Below are 19,750 nucleotides of genomic sequence, written 5' to 3' on the forward strand. Positions count from 1 at the left end.
TGTTTTGTCCACCATTTCTTTCCAGTATCTACCACATAAAAACTGGACAAATGCTTGCTGAAAGAATAAATCTGGGATATCTGCTTTGGCCACAATAAAGTAATAGGAACCAGATTTGCCTTCTGGCTTTGAAACAGCTTAAACGAAAGGTTAAAATATACAGGGCAGGGCAGTATAACTGATTTCTGACAACTGGCTTGACACCTGGATTTCCATGTTGCACGATGGGAAGAGGAACCCAGGAGGCATTAGATGTAGTTGAGTATAGGAGACAGTTGAAAGCTGCTGAGAGAAATTTTTGGGGAAGAGGAATATTTACTACTGTATACCCCAGAACTACAAGAAATGGTGGACAAAACAGCAAGGATCTCTACTCTCATATTTGTATTCACTGGAAGAGCAAAAATAGAATCAAGCAGAACTAAACACCTGGGTGTTCCCAGGTGTTTAGATACATGGTGATGTGAAGAGAAGGACATGAGTCTTTACCAAAGCTGTGAAAATTATGAAGCCATTCCTATCTGGATATAATTTACAATCCCACCTATCAGACTTTGGATCTTCTAAGACTCTTCAAGTGAGTGTTAAGATTGCTCAGATGGAAAACTTTCTAATCATAGCATTCGGGAGCCACATGATTCTTTATTGTGAAGGTCGGCCTATCCACTGTAAGATGTTTAGCAACATCTCTGGGCCTCTATCTGCCTGATGCCCACAGCAGTCTTTAAATGTGTCAAAAATTGTCGTCTGTGGAGCAAAACCATCCCTTGAGTACCAAATGTTGTAGACTAACAGCTACTCTGGCTTTTGCTAGTAATGCTTAAAGATGACTTGAAAGGATTAAAGTATTTCTCAGTAAGAGTCCAAAACATGTAAAGAATCATGAAGAAAAGAAAGACCCAGCAGAAAACAACTTAAAACTCACAATGCCTCACATTTTATACAAGTTAGTAGGCATGAAAACAGGAAAATATGATTCCTAACAACACAAATTCACTCTACAGGGACAGATAATACAAATTACAAAGTTAGCACAAAAGGATGACAATACAGGTATTGAAAATATAAGTTCTGTAAGTTCAAGTGGAGAATACAGTGGGAAATGAGCAGCACAAATAGCAAGTCTGAAATGGAGATGGGCATACTTGTAGGGAGAGTTGCTGATGCTAAAGTCCTGTTCCCCAACTGGTTCTTGATTGAAAGATGCCAGGGGCCAGCTGCAGGGTGGAAGGAAAGAGGTGCGACCTCTAGGTCCCCTCAGGCAGGCTAAGAGATGCAGAAAGAGGGATTTGACCATGCTTTGGAGGGAGAAAAACCAGCCATGTGAGCTCTTAGGCTACTTTCCCAGGTGGGAGATTAGAAACACAACTAAGCTGAAGGCAGTTTTGGGTTTTTGAACAAGGAGACGGTAACCAGGATAACTAAGCTAAGGGCAGATTAAGAGGTGCAGAGTAAAGAATATTGGGAAGGGCATGTTAGTTGTGGGAGAGTAGAAGTGCCCAGCAATTGAGCCAATCAGGCAGGCAGTCAGTCTCTCTCTCTCTCTCTCTCTCTCTCTCTCTCTCTCTCTCTCTCTCTCTCTCTCTCTCTCTCTCTCTCTCTCTCTGTTTCCATCTGCAGATCCAATATTCTTTGGGCTGGGAGTGAGGTCCACCTGGAGCTTAAAGCAGGGTACTGGAAACTACATGTAACACATACTCCACAAAGTGGGAAACATTCTGTGTGGTACTGACAACAGACTACACAATTAACTAAGAATTGTCAATGACAGAAAAATACATGATTAATACTAGCCACAATGGAAGAGAGGTAACTACTGAAATTAGTATCTGACATGGGCAGAATACATATGACACACATCACAGAAGTAAAGACAGATGGATACTTACTGAAGAACAATGGTTATGAATGACTAAACCCACATATTCAAGGTGCCTAACAAATACTAAGAGGAAACAGGGAATCGTGCTAAGAATCTTCATGATCAAACTGCTAATTCAGGGGAAAATTAACATACAGGAGATAAAATTAACCAGAGCCACAGACGTAATTTCAGGAGCAGCAAGGTAAAAAGAACCTTTAAAAGACTAAAATCAATTAAATTGAAGTCCATGTCAATGAAAAAAAAAGTTATTTGCAGTGTTTGGGATCAAACTCTAGGCCTTATCAATGCTCAGCAAATGCTCTACCACTGAGCAACCCCCCACCCCCATCCCAGTGCCTGTGTTATTAAAGGTCCAAGTAGCTCAGGGTGGCCATGAATAAGTCCTTATATAGACCAGGATGCCTTCAAACCCATGATCCTTCTGCCTCCCACATTAAGCTGGATACAGGTGTCTATCTCTCTGCCCAGCTCACAAGGTACCCCTTGAAAAGGAATGCCACATAAAAAGAAAAGGATGAGGGAAAATAACCCACAGCAGAACCACGCACTGGAGACTCAGGAAAAAGATGCAGGAAGAATGAAATGATATTAGATGGAAAGCTTGATTTATTTTTTAAAAAGCACAAAAACGAAGTCATGAAAAGGAAAAATTATTTTTTAAATGTGCTTGGAAGATGACTATGCACTTCAGACTGGATGTGGCTTGTGTGTCCCCTCGACGGGTTCATGTCTCTAGAAGTGCCATGGTATTGTAGGCAGTAGAACTTCCCGCTGTGTTGCCCATTGGGATGACACTATTCTCAAAAGTGATTCATGTAGTTTTTTTTTTACAAGACCCACCTGCCTTAGGTAGTCATTTCACTTTCTGCCTCTGATTTTGGGGCCCCTGCCTTGAAGAAGTCTAAAGAGTTGGTTGGGGCTGCTTGATCTCTAGAGTTCAGTCAAGATGAGATAAATTTCTGTTCTTTATAAAGTGTCCACCTCATATATTTTGTTATAGCAACAGAAAATGCAAAATTATATTGTTTAAAGAAAAAATAGGAAGAGTGGAATTAGTATTCCTGAAATAGTATTTGTATAATTTATATATTTATAGAAATAAAATATATGGCAGCAACAGCACAAAGACTTGGGGAAGGAAGTAAAAATGTAATAAAATTTATTATTCATGAAGTGAATATTTGAAGGTGATGTAATGATATATAGTGTAAATCTAATAGCTCCATTTTAAGTTGTATGTATGGCCCTGGTGATGCTATCTAGGGTGTCACCCATGTATGCTACAATATATCCCCAGCCCTTTTTTAAAATTTTCAAGAAAGAGCATCACTGAGCTATCCAGGAAGGCCTCAAACGTGAGATTCTTTAGCCTCTGCCTCCAAGTAGCTGGGCTTCCAAGCTTGGGTCAATAGGTCCAGAATAGCAACCATTTTTTAAGAGTAATTTAAGAGACTAAATAGACTATTAAAATATATAGACCCTGAGGGGAAAAAATTAGGCTAAAATAGAAAATGTTTCAGCTGACTGAAACTGAATCATATTAATAATAACATGAAATATAAGTGGCTTAGTAAAAGGCAGGTATCAAATTGGGGGAGGGGAGAGCCTAAGCCTCAACCATATGTTATTTAGGAAAAACCCAAGTAAATATAAAATCATAATTGTAAAAAATGAAATTACAGAAAAGATATACAAATACTGAAAAGTGAGTCAGAATGGTCATTACAAAATAAAATAGAGTCTATAATACAGGGTTTTTTTAGGCATTACGGTTATTCCACAATTAAAAAAAATCAATAAAGCAGTTAATGATTCTAATTATATATGCACCCAATACAGTGCTATAAAAGACATGAAGTGAGACTTAAAAGAAAGGAATACCCCCAACCCGCTTTGCAGGCTAAGGCTTCTCTAAGGAACAGACAAGACTGAAATTTAGTGAGAAAACTGACAACAGCAGGCTCATTCAGCAACTTGGACCACTGGCATTCACAGGGCCTTCAACAGATGTAGCCTCCACACTATTTTCAAAAATGGATTATTTTGGAATACTTAAATGGGTTCTGGAACCTGAAGGCTAAGGAGATGGCCCCATGGGTAGCTGATGAGCTGAGTATGATTCCATGTTGGAAGGAGAGATCTGACTTCTACAAGTTGTCCTCTGATCTTCCTATGTACCATATATGCACATATGACCACCAACAGGTAAGTAAACAAATAAAATGCAATAAATAAGATCCTGCAATATAAACTAAATCTGTCAATTAAAAAAGACTGGATTGATGTAAATTATTCTTTAAGGCCACAAATAAATCAGAAATCACTAAGGTTTCAATAAAGGTCTCAACTATTTGTAAACTGAACAACAAAAACAAAGTTTGAAATAATACATAGGGTAGATCAAATTAAAAGAATTGAAAGGAGGATAGTATCACATGAGGAAGCATAAGATGTAGGCAAAGGACACCTGAGTTGTGAAGAGGATATCTAAAGCTAACTGTTTTTCTGGTTTCAACTCCAATATGTCTTTTTTTCTTATTTTATTGTGGCAGATAATTGCAAAAAAAAAAATGTAATTGGTAGTGAAAGTGTAAAAGCCTAAGTAAGCCAAGCTTCATGGCTTCAGAATGGCCACTTTTTACTGTGAAGTTCTTTGAAACGTAGAGTTTGGGGATGGGAAAATGTTTTTGTGGCACTTTGATCTAGCTGCATGATCTTTTTACTTGTGAATTCATTGCAATTAAATGATTTTTTTAATAAAATTACAAATTAGTTTGAATTAACAGAAACATATCAGCAAAATTTGAATATACCTCAAGTATTTTGCTAGAAACTTGCCATGCTAACATCAGTGAAGAATTAATCTTCGCATCTCTTTAATACTACCCTCTAGGCCAATGGCTTTCAAAGTGAGGCCCTTGGATCATCAGCATAAGCATCACTTGCTGCACTCCACAGCTGCGGAATCCAACTTTGTGGATGACACCCAGTCATCTCTTTAGATAAGTACTTCTGGCATCTATAACACATGCTGCAGACTGTGACCCACTGTTCTACAGTAGAGACATTTCGCCTGGACTACCACAAGGCTCTATGTTTTCACTCTTGTCCTATATGACTCTTTTCACAACGGAATCTGAGACCTTTTTAGGATATCATCATATAGTTATCCTAGTCGTATGCAATCTAAATCTTCTGTGTATGATGGCAAGTCACCTACAATAATTCATGGCTCATCGAGGACCCCTTATCTATTCTTCAGATGTAACCATATCTAGTATCATGGGTTTTTTTTTTTTTTTCCTCTTTATCTAATTAGTACCGATTATACTATTGAAGTTCAGTAATAGGCATTTTCTGGATCAGACAAAGTCTTTGTATAATAAAATCTCAAAGCACAACACAATAATTGAGAGCTTATGAGTAAGTTCTGAAATAATTTGCTTCATTTCTGCTTCATTTAATAAATGTAAAAACAAAAGTAAAAATTGCATTTGGTTTCACCTCCTGTTGTTTCCCATGCATTTATTATACTGGCTAGCTGGGGCTGGAGAAATGGCTCCGAGATTAAGAGCTCTTCCAGAGGTCCTGAGTTCAGTTACCAGCAACCACATGGTGGCTCACAACCATCTGTAATAGGATCTGATGCCCTCTTCTGGTGTGTCTGAAGATAGCTACAGCATATTCATATAAATAAAAGCAAATAAATAAATCTTTTATTATACTGGCTAGCACAGAGAAGACAAACTTGTTTATGAGACTGGGTCTTGAGTTTGCTATGTAGCCCAGCCTGGCCTCAAACTTGGGCTCATCCTCAGTTTTTCAAAAGCCAAATTTTCTACCTTCTTATACCAGAAACAAAACATAAACAATGAACTTCCCAGTGTTGCCTAGAACTAGGAGGAGGAAGTCAATGTTTGGCAGAAAATTAAACTAATATAAACAAAAAAATGGAGGCGGGGAAAAATCATTTGGACACCTACCATGTTATTTGGGGGGGGGGGGCAGGGAGGAGTGTAAAGCATCAAGAGGCAACTGCATCAGGTTTAGTGCTGTGATGCCAGGATGCTCAGAGGCACAGTGAAGAAAACTATTTATTATGGTCTAGAAATGTAAGGGAAAGAACGAGGAAGTAGGGGGGCTGGACAAAGAGCTCTGAGTTCTTTGTTTTTACTGTTATTACTCTTAGATCAGCATAGAAAAAGACAAGCTATTGAGCACACTTTCAAGGGGAGCACTAGAAACCCCCCTTGAATTTGGATTTTCTTCCTTCCTTCCTTCTTTCATTTTTTTTTTTCTTTCTCTTCCTCTCCCCTGTGCCTCTCTCTCCTCTCTTTGGAAGGGATTTTAATTATTTTATTTGTATGGGTGTTCATGTGTGTTCTGGGAATTTGGGTGCTATGGAAGAGCAGCCAGTGCATTTTACTGTTGAGCCATGTCTACAGTCCAAATACCGAATTCTTAAGTGAAGAAACAAATATGGAGTGGTTCCATGACCATGTTTTGAACGACAGCCACTTCACGGTCAGGGTTTCAACTTAGCCTGTGTAATGCAGAATGTCTGTCTCAAGAAAGTTAAATTAAAACAAAGAGAGAGAGAGGGAGGGGGGGAGGGAGGGAGAGAGAGTGAGAGAGGGAGGGAGGGGGGATTGAGGAAGGAAGGGAGGGAGAGAGAGAAGAAATACAAAAGGCAGAGATTACTTGAGGCATGAGTGAGACAACAAGATCATATGTGGCAGATGTGAACAATGAAATTAGCTGGGAATAGATGTCAGCAGCTGGCCATCAAAGAGGAGGATGACCTTTGAATTTACCTCAGCTAGAAAAACATTGCTAACAATCAGAAGGGAGAGAATACAAATCTATAAAATGGAAAACCTGGTGTCCACAGCGCCCCCCACCCCCCCACCCCGCACATGCGGGTGGATAAGGACGCACACTGCTCTTGTGATACAACCACAGAGCTAAAGCAACTGTTGTTGGAAGATGTAGCTGCAGAATTGGGGATGAACAAAAATCACTTTGATCTTTTATTTAACTAGCCATAAATTTATGTTTTATAGCTATAATCTATCAAAAATGCCATAGTAAACTCATCTGAGCTAACATCTAAAAAGCAAAATCAGGTACTAGAATGTGATTATCTTGCTCTTAACAGTATTTGTCACAGCATTCCTTTACTGTGGCATATTACAAAGCCCTTGTCATTTGGACTTTTTATTTTATGCAGAACAGGGCTAAATACAGCACATAACTTATCTTTACAGTCACATTCTTTTCTGAAACTCTTATCAGAAAACTCTATAAAGGAGTGCTTTCAAGTATGGATAGAGAAAGTGACAGAGAAAGTTGAGCAACTGCAATGCACCACACTGAGAAGGAACTGTGCCTAAGGGGAAACAAGAGGAAAAATCCACTCCTGATTGATGAGGAATAATATAAATTATAATAGTGTCTAATACTACTCTGTAATGATGTACCCCAGCCCCATGAATCTGACAGAACATCTTGTGTTCAATCATCAAGTGAATGAATGTTCTAAGGGGATGAGAGAGGGTAGGTTACAGTTTCAGCCCTGGTCTCAGGTAGTGCAAGGGGTTGATCATTTCAAAATCACACAGGAGTGATAGATTTTTGTAAAAAGCAGCATTTGAAGCCAAAATACATGGAACGTTTCAGTCACTTTCTCAGAAGAGAAGACAAAATAGAAACTGACAAATTGAATATTTTGAAAGTTATATGACAATCCAAATTCTTGATTATTTAAAGAAGAAAATTAACATTTTAGGATGAGTTAAATGAGTCTACAGTATTATCAAGTCCATAGGAGGTATAGTCTTACCAAGTTCCTCACATATATCCAAAGTTACAATATTTACCAATTAGATACAGGCATGTTTGCTCTGGACTTGAGAAACATGAACATTAACAAATGTCTGTATGACTACTGTTTGGTAATTACAGTATATTTGGGCCTCAGCACGCCCTTCACACAGCCCATTTTAAAGCTGGGGCACTAGCTCAGTGGTAGTGTGCCTATCATGTCCTTGGCCTGGCGTTCAAGCTTGAACACTGTATTATACATGTCAACTACATCTCCTCAAATGCTCACTTCCTTAACCTACTCTCATGTCTATTTTATACTTTAGAAGAGAGTAGCAGCAATTCAGTTTGATCATACAGTTCCCTAGAGTCCATAGAACGTTCTTCACACTGGACTGATCTCTGTAGTCTTCTCATTTATACCCATGATGAACCCATGTACACTCTGACAGGTATTCTGAGGTAAAATACACCATTATTCAGGTCTGTAGATCTGGAGACAGCTCTTCAAACCTCATGTTTCCTAATTCGACCACACTGTAGAGCACATCATCTGTGAATGTGTGTTATGGACATGTTCGTGTAGTATGTGCATGTGGATGTGGGTGAGTGTACACGCTTGTGCACATGCATGTGGCGGTAGAGGTCAACACTGGGTACCTTCCTCTAACAGTTTTCCACCTTATTTTCTGAGACAGTGTCTCTCACTGAAACTGGAACTTATAATCTGGCTAGACCGACAGGAGTCCAGTGAGCTCCAGTCACTCACCCTTCTCTGCCTTCTTAACGCTTAGATACAGATGTGTGCATCTGTGGCCAGACTTAACATGGAGTCTGGGGCTACAAATTCTTGTCCTCATGCATACATAGTAGATACTTTACTAAGTCATTTCCTAGACCCAGATTACCTCTTGATTCATAAAAATATGAACTTGAATATTTCAAGATCTCCACCCCACCCCCATGGATTACTGACTATATTCTGACACATTATCTCCCCCACTTGGCTCTAAGAGAAACAGGAAGTTCTGGTCCAGAACAAGTTCTAACCTCCCGGCCCCAACCCCGAAGATCCATACTCAATAACCTGTCTCAGGACTACCCTCACATGTCATCCCCTCAGCCTTTTTTCCTTCTCCCAGGCTTTGACATTTGGACATTTTTAAAGCTCACTTTAAGCAGATGCAGCCCGCCTTTCTAACTCCTGGCCACTCACAGCTACTTCTTCTTCTTCTTCTTCTTCTTTTTTTTACTTCCTCTTTGACCACTTAGCATCTGGCGCTGAACTTGGCTTTTCCGACTATTGCTCCACATAGGTGTTCCATCCCTCAGCATGAGGGTGACCTCCTGCTGCATTTCCTGGAGCCACCTCAATGCTCATCATGACTGACTGAAGCACACTGCTTTCTTAAGGCATTTTCCTCCAGTCTCTGCTCGATTCTCTCATCCTTTGACTACGTTCATCAGTCTCATATCATGCACACCCATTTCTTGCATCCTGGGGTGACTCTAGAATCCTAGGACCCTGCAATCTTATACTGAGGAATCTCTCCTACTTTAGTGACTTCTCTGATTTGCCAAATCTGTCTCAGTTCAAGCCTCATCTCTGTTCGGGACTCACGTTACCCACCGGCTTCTTTGACATCTTTTTTAAAGAAATCATACCAATTTCATCTAAACCTTTAAAGCTAAAACCTTGATGCTCAAGGCAAAGTTCTGGATGTTTCCCTTCATTCCCGTGTTCTATTAAGACCCTGACTTTATGGGGCTGAGCTAGGTCCTCTGCTTATGTTATGGTCCTGTAGCTTGGTGTTCCGGTGGGACTCCTAACAGTGGGAGTGGGTGCTACTGTTGACTCTCTTGCCTGAGCCTTGTCCAGCCTTGATATGTTTGTGCCTGGTCTTATTGTAACCTGTTATGCTGTGTTTGCTTGATGTCCCTGGGAGTCTGGCACTTTTTTTTTCTTTTTGAAGGGAAGTGCAGGAGTGGATCTTTGAAAGAGAGGAGGTGGGAGGAGACTGGGAGGAGTCAGGAGAGGAGAAACTGCTGTTGGGATGTACTTTATGAGAGAAGAGGAGGAAAAAAAGATGTGATTTTTATTCCATAGACTTCTGTAAAATTTCTTTCCTACTTTCCTGTTAGGGCTTAGACCACCCCCCACCCCCGCGATTAACTGATGTTGCCTCAGCATTTGAGCAGTGCCTTCCCAGTGATTCTGTCTTTTGATATTTTATATCTGACTGACCACTGCAGTCTCCATTTTGTACCTTAGCTCTGAGAAATTACTCAATGTTCCAAATGAGCCATCTTTATTGCCTCCAGTTTCTGCCTGAAATTTGTTCTACTTGAACCTCTCCCACCATTTTTTACCTTCTAGTATTTGAGATTCTTATAATTCTCACTATATAAGCAACAGTATTGGATAAATCTGAAATCCTTCATGTCCCTCCAGGTATCTTCTTTCTGTCATATTACTCAGCATTCAGTAGTATTTACTTTTCTATGCTTCCTAAGAGCAAAACCTGTGGCATTAATCACTGTTTCCTTCAAACATGAAGTATCGTGCTTACAATAATAGTAATAATAATAATAATAATGACTTTATATGAATGTGTACATATTTTCTCCCGTTGATGAACTGGAACGTCCTAGACCTTCCACACTGAGAACATACTGTAGCCATTCCTTCAAAAGGGGAAGTACAATAGTATAGAACTGCATTTGCCTTCTTCCCATGTCTACATTTAACACAGAGTGCAGCAGGTGCAGCAAGATCTTATGTATTAAATCTTATTTGGACAGTTAGTATATACAGAGGCAAGACATTCAGTATAGAAACAATTATTTTCCACAAATAGAAATATTCCAAAATTTATAATATACACTGTCCTCAGAATTTGTCTAGAGAAGTCCTGTAGTTAACAGTCTTACGTCTTCAGTCACTAATTATATATGAAAACCAAAAACACATATAAAACTAATGATGAGTTTTAGTGTTACTTCCAAAAAGGCAAAAAGAAGCATGGACTACCAAAGATAATGAGAGAAAAAAAAAACACAACAACACTGTAAGAAACATTTAAAAATCACATAAACGTAACAAATATTGTTATAAATATAACTAAAAATAATAATCTCGTTGATTTAAAAAATGTCAAAAATAAAGAAGGAAAGTTATCAGTAAAGATGAATAAACTTCAAGCAGAACAGCAAACAGCACTAGCAAATTTTAAAATGGAAAAGGTGAAAAACAATTCTTTATATGTTACTAATTTTTAAAATACTCACAAAGGATTTTAAAATCAATTTGCAAAAGTGATATTTAAATATCTGTCATCTTCCTATCTTAGGAATCTTACATTTGACAGGGTGAAGAAATATTAAAGTTGAGACTGTGCTTGATTGTTAGGAAAGTACAATGGGTAGGAAGCTGCAAGGATAAAATGCGGTTCTGTTGCACAGTGAAATCACTTTAGAACGTCTGCAACAGCATGAGGTGAAAATGAAACACAAGTAAAATGAAACTATATTTTATTCTTCGTGAAACTTGTACACATGTTCTAGGTGAATTACAAGCTTTTAAAACTTTGCTAGTAGGTATATTCCTGATGAAGCACCTGTTATAATATTATTTTTAGCCTTCTTGAGGATCAAACCTAAGTTATTCTTCAGAGTTTCCATTCATCTTTTGTAATGGAGAGTCTACTTTGACCTCCTTTAAGCATTTTTCATGCCAGATATTTGAAATTTTTATCATTATATGTTACAGAGTACTGGAGTATGCATGTTAAAATTATTCAGTTAACTGACCTGGGGGTGGGGGTACACATAAAGCCTATATAAAACTCTTCAACTTAATTATTGTGCTTAATATTTTAATGAGACCTGATGTTATTGACTCTAGTAAGACACTAATACTTCCCTAAGTCCCCAAAGATTTTTCTAAGTTATACAAATATAAAAATGAACATGAGCCATAAAATATTCTTTTTTCCTAAATATATAAATTGGCATTCTTTCGTGGTGAAGATGGAATCTGTAAAGTCTCCTACCTAATATCCTGCACTGTTTAGTACCTACCAAATAAGCAGACGAAAAACGGCTATTCAGGCAACTACCATGCTCATATTATCACTACATTCATCAGTACCGAAGCTATGTTAGTGTATCTTTATTTTTTTCCTCCTTGGTTTTACAAGACAGGGTTTCTCTGTGTAGCCCTAGCTGTCCTGGAACTCACTTTGTAGACCAGGCTGGCCTTGAAATGTCAGTGTATCTTAATAAGGTACATCACTTAATTTCGTATTCCATTCTCAATCTGAAATGACCCTAACAGTGACTTGCTCAGCTCCATAAAGGAATCCTCCTCTTTCTATCTGCACAAGTGAGCTCTAATTCATAAAAGTCCACTTATTATACTTGCTGATCATTGAAAAAAAATTAGTATATACCACCTTCTAAAAAAGCAGTCTTGCAGTACGTTTTCAAAGCAGTATCAAATAGAGTAACAGCTTAATGAGGGAGATTTACACCTTAGGATTACAATGTTAGTCTCTAATGAGACCACTTTAGCTGTTTTCTGTATGTTCTCATGGTTGGTATTTTTGAGAGTGAGCCAGTATTAGCCTGCAGTAAATTTTTAATTAGCTTTTCACAGTCACCTACCAAATACATTCACGGCCTGTTTTCACAATGTTCTTCATGTCTCTTCTAAATGTATTTGCTTGTGTTTGAATGCTGAAGCTTAGCGGTTAAGTGCACTACATCTAGTAGTACCTAATTTCAGGAGTTTCATACTAGGTGCCAAGAAATTAAGTTGTTCAAATATTTTAGAAATAAATTAGAATGTAGTTAGCTGTTCCTTTTCTACCCACTAGCTTATGGTTGACTCAAGGCACCTACAATGAAACTTTAAAATGAAGGAGAGAACAACTTACCTACTTGGGATTTTGTACAATAGTTTGCCATTTGTCCACTGTTGCAAGACTGTCGTTTATGCCTTTTTGCTGACATTTCTGTGGTCTTCCATGGTGGTCTTTTTCTTTTGCTTAATTTGCTAAGAGCCTCAGAATGATCGGGGTTCTTGTCAAAGTTAACATGCTTACTTAAGTGACTGCTGTCGAGCTCACCAGTCAATCTACTACTTGCAGGACTATTTGCTTTGGGATTTGCTCTTTCTTCATTTTGCTTTTTAAAGGAATTTTGCCTTGCAGAATGGGACCTTAAACTAAAACGCTTTGATTCTTCTGGTTGTGCCTGACTACCTCCACTGTCAACAGATTCAGGAGAATAAATTATTGTATTTAGCTTAAAAGTGTTTCTGTGTTCAAGACAGTTGATCTTCCTCAAAAATATTCTACAGTCTTTTAAAGTTTTTGACCTCCAATTATGGGAAGATACACTTTCCATTATTTGTTCCTTTTCAGAGTCAGTCTGGCCACCCCCTGTTCCATTAAACTTACTCTCTAAACTAGCATGTGTTCTGAAGTCATGTACTGCCACCCTCTTTTTAGCAAAGGTGACTCTGGGTTCTGGGGGTGAGGCCCACTGGTTACCTACTGTGCCTTTCCCATTGAGTGATGTCTCTGCATTTGTCTGCCCCTCTGAGTTAGTCCAAGATGGATTCTGGCAGAACAATCTTAAGTTCCTTCTTTTTGAGCTCCAATCAACTGTTCTGTGGCTGTATGGCCTTTCTTCTCTTCTCCACCTCTCACAGTGCAAATTCTTAAACTCAGTCCTTTTCAACCTTGCTAATGTTAAATTACTTTTCACATTTAAGAGTGGTGAGCCAACCATTTTATGTAGTATATGAAATTTCCCAGCTGGTTTTGAAGGAGAAGAGACTGCAAATTTTTTAAAGTGCTTCCTGAAGGGGCTGGCATTAAATCCACAGCATTTCACCCCTAACTTAATGCCCTTGGTGCTTATCACTTCCAAAGGGTTTCGAGCATTTGCTTTTCTAACTAGTGAAAGGGACTGTGTTTCTGTTGTTTGCATAAACCAGGTACAAAGTTCATTCAAATTATACTTTTTCTGAAAAAGCATTTTTACAGGTGAAACTTCAAGTTCTAGAAGACAAGTTTCCAGAGGGCTTGCTGCTTCGCAATGATCACCTTTAGTGTATTCTGTTTTATGAACAAAATTTTGAGCTTCATCTTTACTCACCTGTACCCACGCATTTGTTATTTGTTCAAATCTATTGTTTAATTCCTCTAACAAGGAATCATTTGAAGCAGAAGTAGCCCACCACCTTAGTAAAGGGTTGGATGAAATTACAGGGTCCAAGGACACTTCAGAAATGGGCATTAATTTTTTATCTTCCAAATATTTTTTTGCTTTCTTTGAACATCTAGATCGTGGGATACCTTTGGAAGCTAGTCTAAAACCCGACTGCCTGTATTTTTTCTTTGGATTTTTGCATTTATGCAAATGGAGTTTACATGATTTATGACGGAGAGCATTTTTGTAAGTAAGTGAGCCAGAAGATGCAAATGAATGTAAGAAATGCAAAGAAGGTTTTCTAGCCCTAATAGAATGTTTTGGAGGTATAGAAACAACAGTACTATTTGATTCATTCTTAAATATGTCAACATTGGTGTGCTTGATGTTATCCACATTACTGCACTGCTGGTCAAGCTTTTCTTCTAGGCAAGTTTTCTCTAACATTATCTCCTGATCTAAAGGAGGTAAGCAGCTGCTAATACATACTTCTCTTTCCTGAGGTGAAATTCTATTAACAGTCACAGATATACCAGAAATTTTCACTTTTGCAGGTCGACCAGGCTTCCTAACAATTGATAAAGGTTTTTGGTTTGGTCGAATAATGTTCTTGGAAGTCTGAGGTATCATAGACTTGCTCTTGATAGGTCTAATATATTCAAAGTCAGAATCACAAACCCCACTTTGAGTTGTCAATCTTGAGCCAGCACTCAGACTTTCACCAGAGCCAATCTCATGAGCTTTAGTATTTCTGAGACAACTAGAGTTAACTGAAAAGTCAGAGACATCACTGTTCAGTGAGATGTTGCTGATGTTCGTGCTTCCTTCAGAAACACATCTTTTGGTTCTTCTTGACCTTCCATAAACAACAGTGACAATAATACTCTTCCTGCAAACATCTTTGACTTCTGATAAGAAGGACTCTGAATTTTCCTTTCTAGGGTTAAAAGATTCATTTTGGGAAACACTGACATTTGTTTGACCAGCTTTAGGTTTTGGTGGTCTTCCAATTGGCCTTTTAACCTGCTTCACAACTTGGGGACCGATTTTTTTAGGTCTACCTGGTTTTCTTTTATATGGTAAATCAACAGCACCATTTGACTTTTCCTTAGGGTCTTCTTGTGGCTTATCATTGTTTAAATTGTCAGTAAACTCTGCAGATGATGGTGTAGCCTCAAGTACACAGTTAAATTGGTTCAATTCACTTTGAAGGTTTGAAACATGATGATTAGAACTATAATCTTCCAAGTTAGTGTTTGGTGTATCTTCAGTTGTTTCTCTTTTTCTTCCAGTTATCTGATGGTTTTTATGTTTGTGAGAATCAAAATCAGCATTTGACTGTGATGTGCTGACGGAAGTCAAAGTGTATTTGACGCCTTCACTGCTTTTAATCTCAGATAAAAACATGAGTTTGATAGGACTAAAATAGTTAGAAACAGAACTTTCAATGCCTTCGCATTTTGTTGGCAAACTTTCAACACTGGCTGTTGAGCTACCTTTCTCTAAAATGGGTGATGTCTTCAGATTATCAAGTGTCTTGTTCAAATCCATGACAGACATGTCATGACTTCTTTTACTGCTAGATGCGAACACAGATTTTGATAAACCCTGATTTTTACAAGCCATTCTACTTAAAGTCAAATCTCTCCCAGCATTTTGGTCTTTATCACCTGCTTCTATCAATTTTTTGGATGCTTTACATCCTTCAGATAATTCTTGACTAGTCCAAGACCTTTGAGCCATATTTATTGTATCTTCTAAACGCTCCACAACAACTTGCAAACTAGAATTCATTGCAATTTTATTTAAGTCTATATTTTGAAAACTTTCAGTTGGATCTCCTAGATCTTTTCTGTGAGCAGAGCCAGATACTCTTTTGCCCTCAAGGAATTTTTTAGAAACAGAATCGTTTGTTACATATATGGAATACCACCCTGGAGGCACAATATTTCGTTTAGTTCTGCTCAAAAGAGGAGCATCAGTTCTCAAAAGTGTTGGAGTATTTTCTAGTTTTGTATTTTCCCTACTACTTTGTACAGTTGGTTTCTCAGCTGTAGATCTCTCCTGTGATTTTCTTTGGCTCATTTTCTCAAATGAAGTTGCTTTAAAATTTTCTGAAAATTGATCAAGAGCCAAGTTAGTTTCTAAACTCCCAAGAGGCACCTGAATCGATGGTGCTACCTCATTTGGTGTAAATGTTTCTTCATGATTTTCATTTTGAAAGCTTTTTGAAATTTTTAAAGGCTCTTGACAAGGCTGGAATTCTTCTTTGTTCACTGAAAGCATCTTATCACTGTATGATAATTTTCTTGAATTTTTTTCACTGTACCTTCTTCTCAGAAAGTTTTCATCAAAACTGGCAAGTTCTCTTTTTATCTGTAAAGATTGCCTTCTGATCACTGGTGAATCAGGAGAGTTGTGTATTGCAAGTAACGTTTGTTGACGTTTTCGAAACCTTGTCTGAATAATTTTATTTTCTACCTTTTTATCATGTTGACTCAGCAGTTCCATAAAACTATAATCACTGGCTGTTGCACTGTGCAAGAGAGATGTTATTAAATCTCCCAGTTTAAAATCATTGTCTGAATCACAATCAGTACTAGATAATTTTATGAGGTTAGATATATCTGTGGTTTCTATTGATTTTAATTTTTCATTAATACGGTCCATTAAATCTTGAAAAATTACAGCTGTCTCACCCTTTTCATGATTTGCAGTATAACTACCACTGGTCCCCAAGAGCACAGAATCAGTGTTACCAGACTTCTTAGTTTTATGTAGTTTGCTGTCATGGCCACATTTGTGAGTGCTTATCTCTGCAGGTGTAAGAGATGGAGGCTGGTTAATGCTTGCCTCAAGTTTGTTATTTTCTACAGCTGAAAGCTCTGAGACGATGTCTTTCCATTTTTCCAATCCTCCAGTCTCCACAGGTGATAATGGTGGGGGCGAGGGACTTCGAGATCTACAGGTATTTTGAAGAGTGACTGAAAGATCACAAACTTCCCGTGACAAAGGAGGACTGTGACAGGCTGGTTTTGTAGACTGAGTCTTTGCTAATTGTCCACAACAGCACCTGTGTGGATTAGAACTGTTTTCAATTCCTCGATTCATTACTGTCTTAATGTGTTCAACAGTTACAGTTTGACAAGACAAACACTGTATTTCTTTAATACAGACTGGCAGAGGCACTAGACCAGGGCTTTGTCTCTCATTCTGTAAACACCCTCTTTCTGCCAGTCTATATTCACAGCTACAGAACAGACCATGAAAACCATCCTCCAATAGGGGCTTTTGAGATTCTGAAGACATAGCACATGATGAATTACAACAGCAAAGAGAAGCAGCATTCTGCTCTTGGACTAGAAATTTCAACATAGCCAAAACTTGTTGATGGTGATGTATGCACAAAGATTCCAAAACTTTGCTTAATGCTGATTTTCCTTTTTCCATTTTAGTAGCTTCCTCTGATTTTGCATCAACAGTTGAACTAAAAATAAAAATCAAACAAAAAAATGAATTACAGCAAAAAATATCATAAGGAGTTATAATTCTTGACAGCATCTGAATGATGTATTTTGATATTGCTGGACTCCTGACTCCTATAGATGGAACTGCAAGGACATCTTGGTTATTTTTTTAGCAGAAACAGAATGAAGCACTGGTAAATAATTTCCTATGACAAAGCACAGGAGTCAAAGCAAAGGCTTTCACAATACAAAAGCAGATGATCACATATTATTACATCAACACGCTGGCAATATTAACAACTCTGGAAATACTATTAATAACCTTTAATGAAAAATGCTTCAGAAGAAATAAAAGTTTTTGTAAAGTAGGACACTTAGCCATATTTTATATGATCAGTCCTTGTTAATTCAAATAAGGAGATAAGGAGTGAAATCTTATTTTTATTTAAAATCCTTTGCTAGGTAGTAAAAGAAAATTTAATATTAAAAGAAAAGTTTACATAATCATGAAGAAACTTATCAAATTTAGGTTCCATATAAATAAGAGAGTATGTTTTTCTGAGATTAAGCTGAAGGCATTTTAACCTAGTAAGAATATAAAAGATAAAAGGAAGCTTTTGAAAAATTAAACCTACTTTTAGCTGGTTTTAAAAGCCTTGGAAAAGCACAGGAAAACTAAAGGTATTACTTACCTAAATACTAAATTTCAAGTGCTGAAAAATGCCCCACCACAGAAGCTAATACACATCTAGCTTTAACTAAGACCCATGTTTGCTAGTCAACAATATAGAAGCTCATATTTTTAAATTCAATACCAGTAGCAAGAAGAATAAAATATATTAAAGGAATTCTGTTTCAGAAAAGTATCCATTTTAATAAAACATCACCAAACTCTGTAGTGGGAATAGCCTTCCTCACCTAATTCCATGTGCCTGTCATTTGCTCCTAGTTGGCAAAAATGTTATTTAGGGTAAGAATTGGGATATATTACTTACAAAACTGATCCAAGAGAAGAATGTACTTTTTAAAAATAAGGGTTAGTATGTTCATGGTATTAAAATTTAAAGGATTTTCTTTTAAAATAAGCAGTGAAATCAGTACTTTTATAATTGTTCCCTGACATTGGAATCTACAGATACAATAATTTATTGAGTTGTACAAAATTATGCGGTCTGAGTAATAAAAATACCAAAACAAGTTCTGAGTATGTGATCAAAACATCACGGAGAAAAGTAACTATCAGATTTAACAAATGTTTTAGTAAGACTAACACACAATTTGACAAAAAGAATCACACAAAGCAAAAATAAACCAAAGTAAACAAAACTCTAAGTTCAGTGCTGTCACTAGACAAAAGGTGTAAGTCTAGTATTCTTCAGTAAATATTTTTTAAAATTAATTTTGTAATGGTAGAGTGTAAAATGATGTAAGGAACTCAAGATTCAATGTCAAAAGTTATTTCAAAAATGTAAAGCAAAGGTAACATCAAATGATAGCTACCAAATATTAATTATATCATTTTCCAGCGACTCAAGTTTATGACTTTCGATAACCAAGAGCAAAGCAAACATCCCCTGAGGAGTATAGTTCAGACAGTCTCTGAAGTAAGGTTCAGCATATTTATAACTAGTAATAAAGGGGAGAGCTTACGAGTTGTTACAATGTTATACTATATTTCAAAGATTAGTAATCTGTTTTAGCAGTTTCTAAGACGCTCCAAGGCCTTTTCCCGCTAATGAAATGATTTGCACAGCTGGGAGAGTATGCTTATTATCATGGCCAAAGCCCAGGGTGCAAGTCTCAATATAAAAATGAGCAAGCCCCGTCAAAATGATAAAAAGCAGCACTTGTTTAGTAATATAAACATGTTATTTCACTTTGATTAATCTTATAAAATTATGAATGTCACTGACTTCTATCTACCTTTTCTGACATTCTAAGGACACCATTGTTTAAAAGGAAGACTTTCCTTATTCAGTTTGCTAGTTTTAATACTGGAAATTTAAAAATACTAGTGGTTGCTGATAATATGAACAATAGATTAATATATCAGATTTTCAGGTATAAGAGTTGACCTTATACTAAATTAGTTACAAAATATAAAAAATTTTTCTCCCTCATTTTTCCATCATAGTCTCAAAGGGAATCATAGTGAGTGAACAGAAACATGTGTGAGTCTCCAATTCACAATTTATTCTCTAGTAATTATATAAAGATGCTAAAACTATAATTTTGAGACAGTCTCACAATGTAGCTTTGGGTGGCCTGGAATTCCCCATGTAGACTAAGCTGGCCTAGATAGAACTCACAGAGACCCACCTGCCTCTACCTCGTAAATGCTGAGGTTAATTAAAGG

The 19,750-nt window shown here is 37.4% G+C and overlaps 1 protein-coding gene and 1 long non-coding RNA gene across 14 annotated transcripts in view; both read right to left on the reverse strand.

The window, feature by feature from the left end:
* Window positions 1-19,750, reverse strand: part of Lcorl (ligand dependent nuclear receptor corepressor-like) — a 160,655-nt gene that overhangs the window by 13,148 nt on the left and 127,757 nt on the right. For 7 of the 13 annotated variants that reach the window (XM_030254339.1, XM_011240710.3, XM_030254338.1 and 4 more), the window contains one exon: window positions 1-17,414. This exon is cut by the window's left edge and continues 13,148 nt beyond it. The exons of 5 other annotated variants lie outside the window; for them this stretch is intronic. In XM_030254339.1, coding sequence (XP_030110199.1) covers window positions 12,620-17,414 — 4,795 coding nt within the window. In that variant the 3' untranslated portion in view covers window positions 1-12,619. The remainder of the gene's footprint in view (window positions 17,415-19,750) is intronic. One more of the 13 variants, XM_006503818.4, reaches the window with a different exon arrangement.
* On the reverse strand, window positions 9,339-17,250 carry Gm3414 (predicted gene 3414). The gene has a single exon (NR_027993.1). It is a non-coding gene; the product is annotated as a predicted gene 3414 (long non-coding RNA).

This window comes from Mus musculus, chromosome 5, assembly GCF_000001635.26.
Source record: "Mus musculus strain C57BL/6J chromosome 5, GRCm38.p6 C57BL/6J".
Classification (NCBI taxonomy): domain Eukaryota; kingdom Metazoa; phylum Chordata; class Mammalia; order Rodentia; family Muridae; genus Mus; species Mus musculus.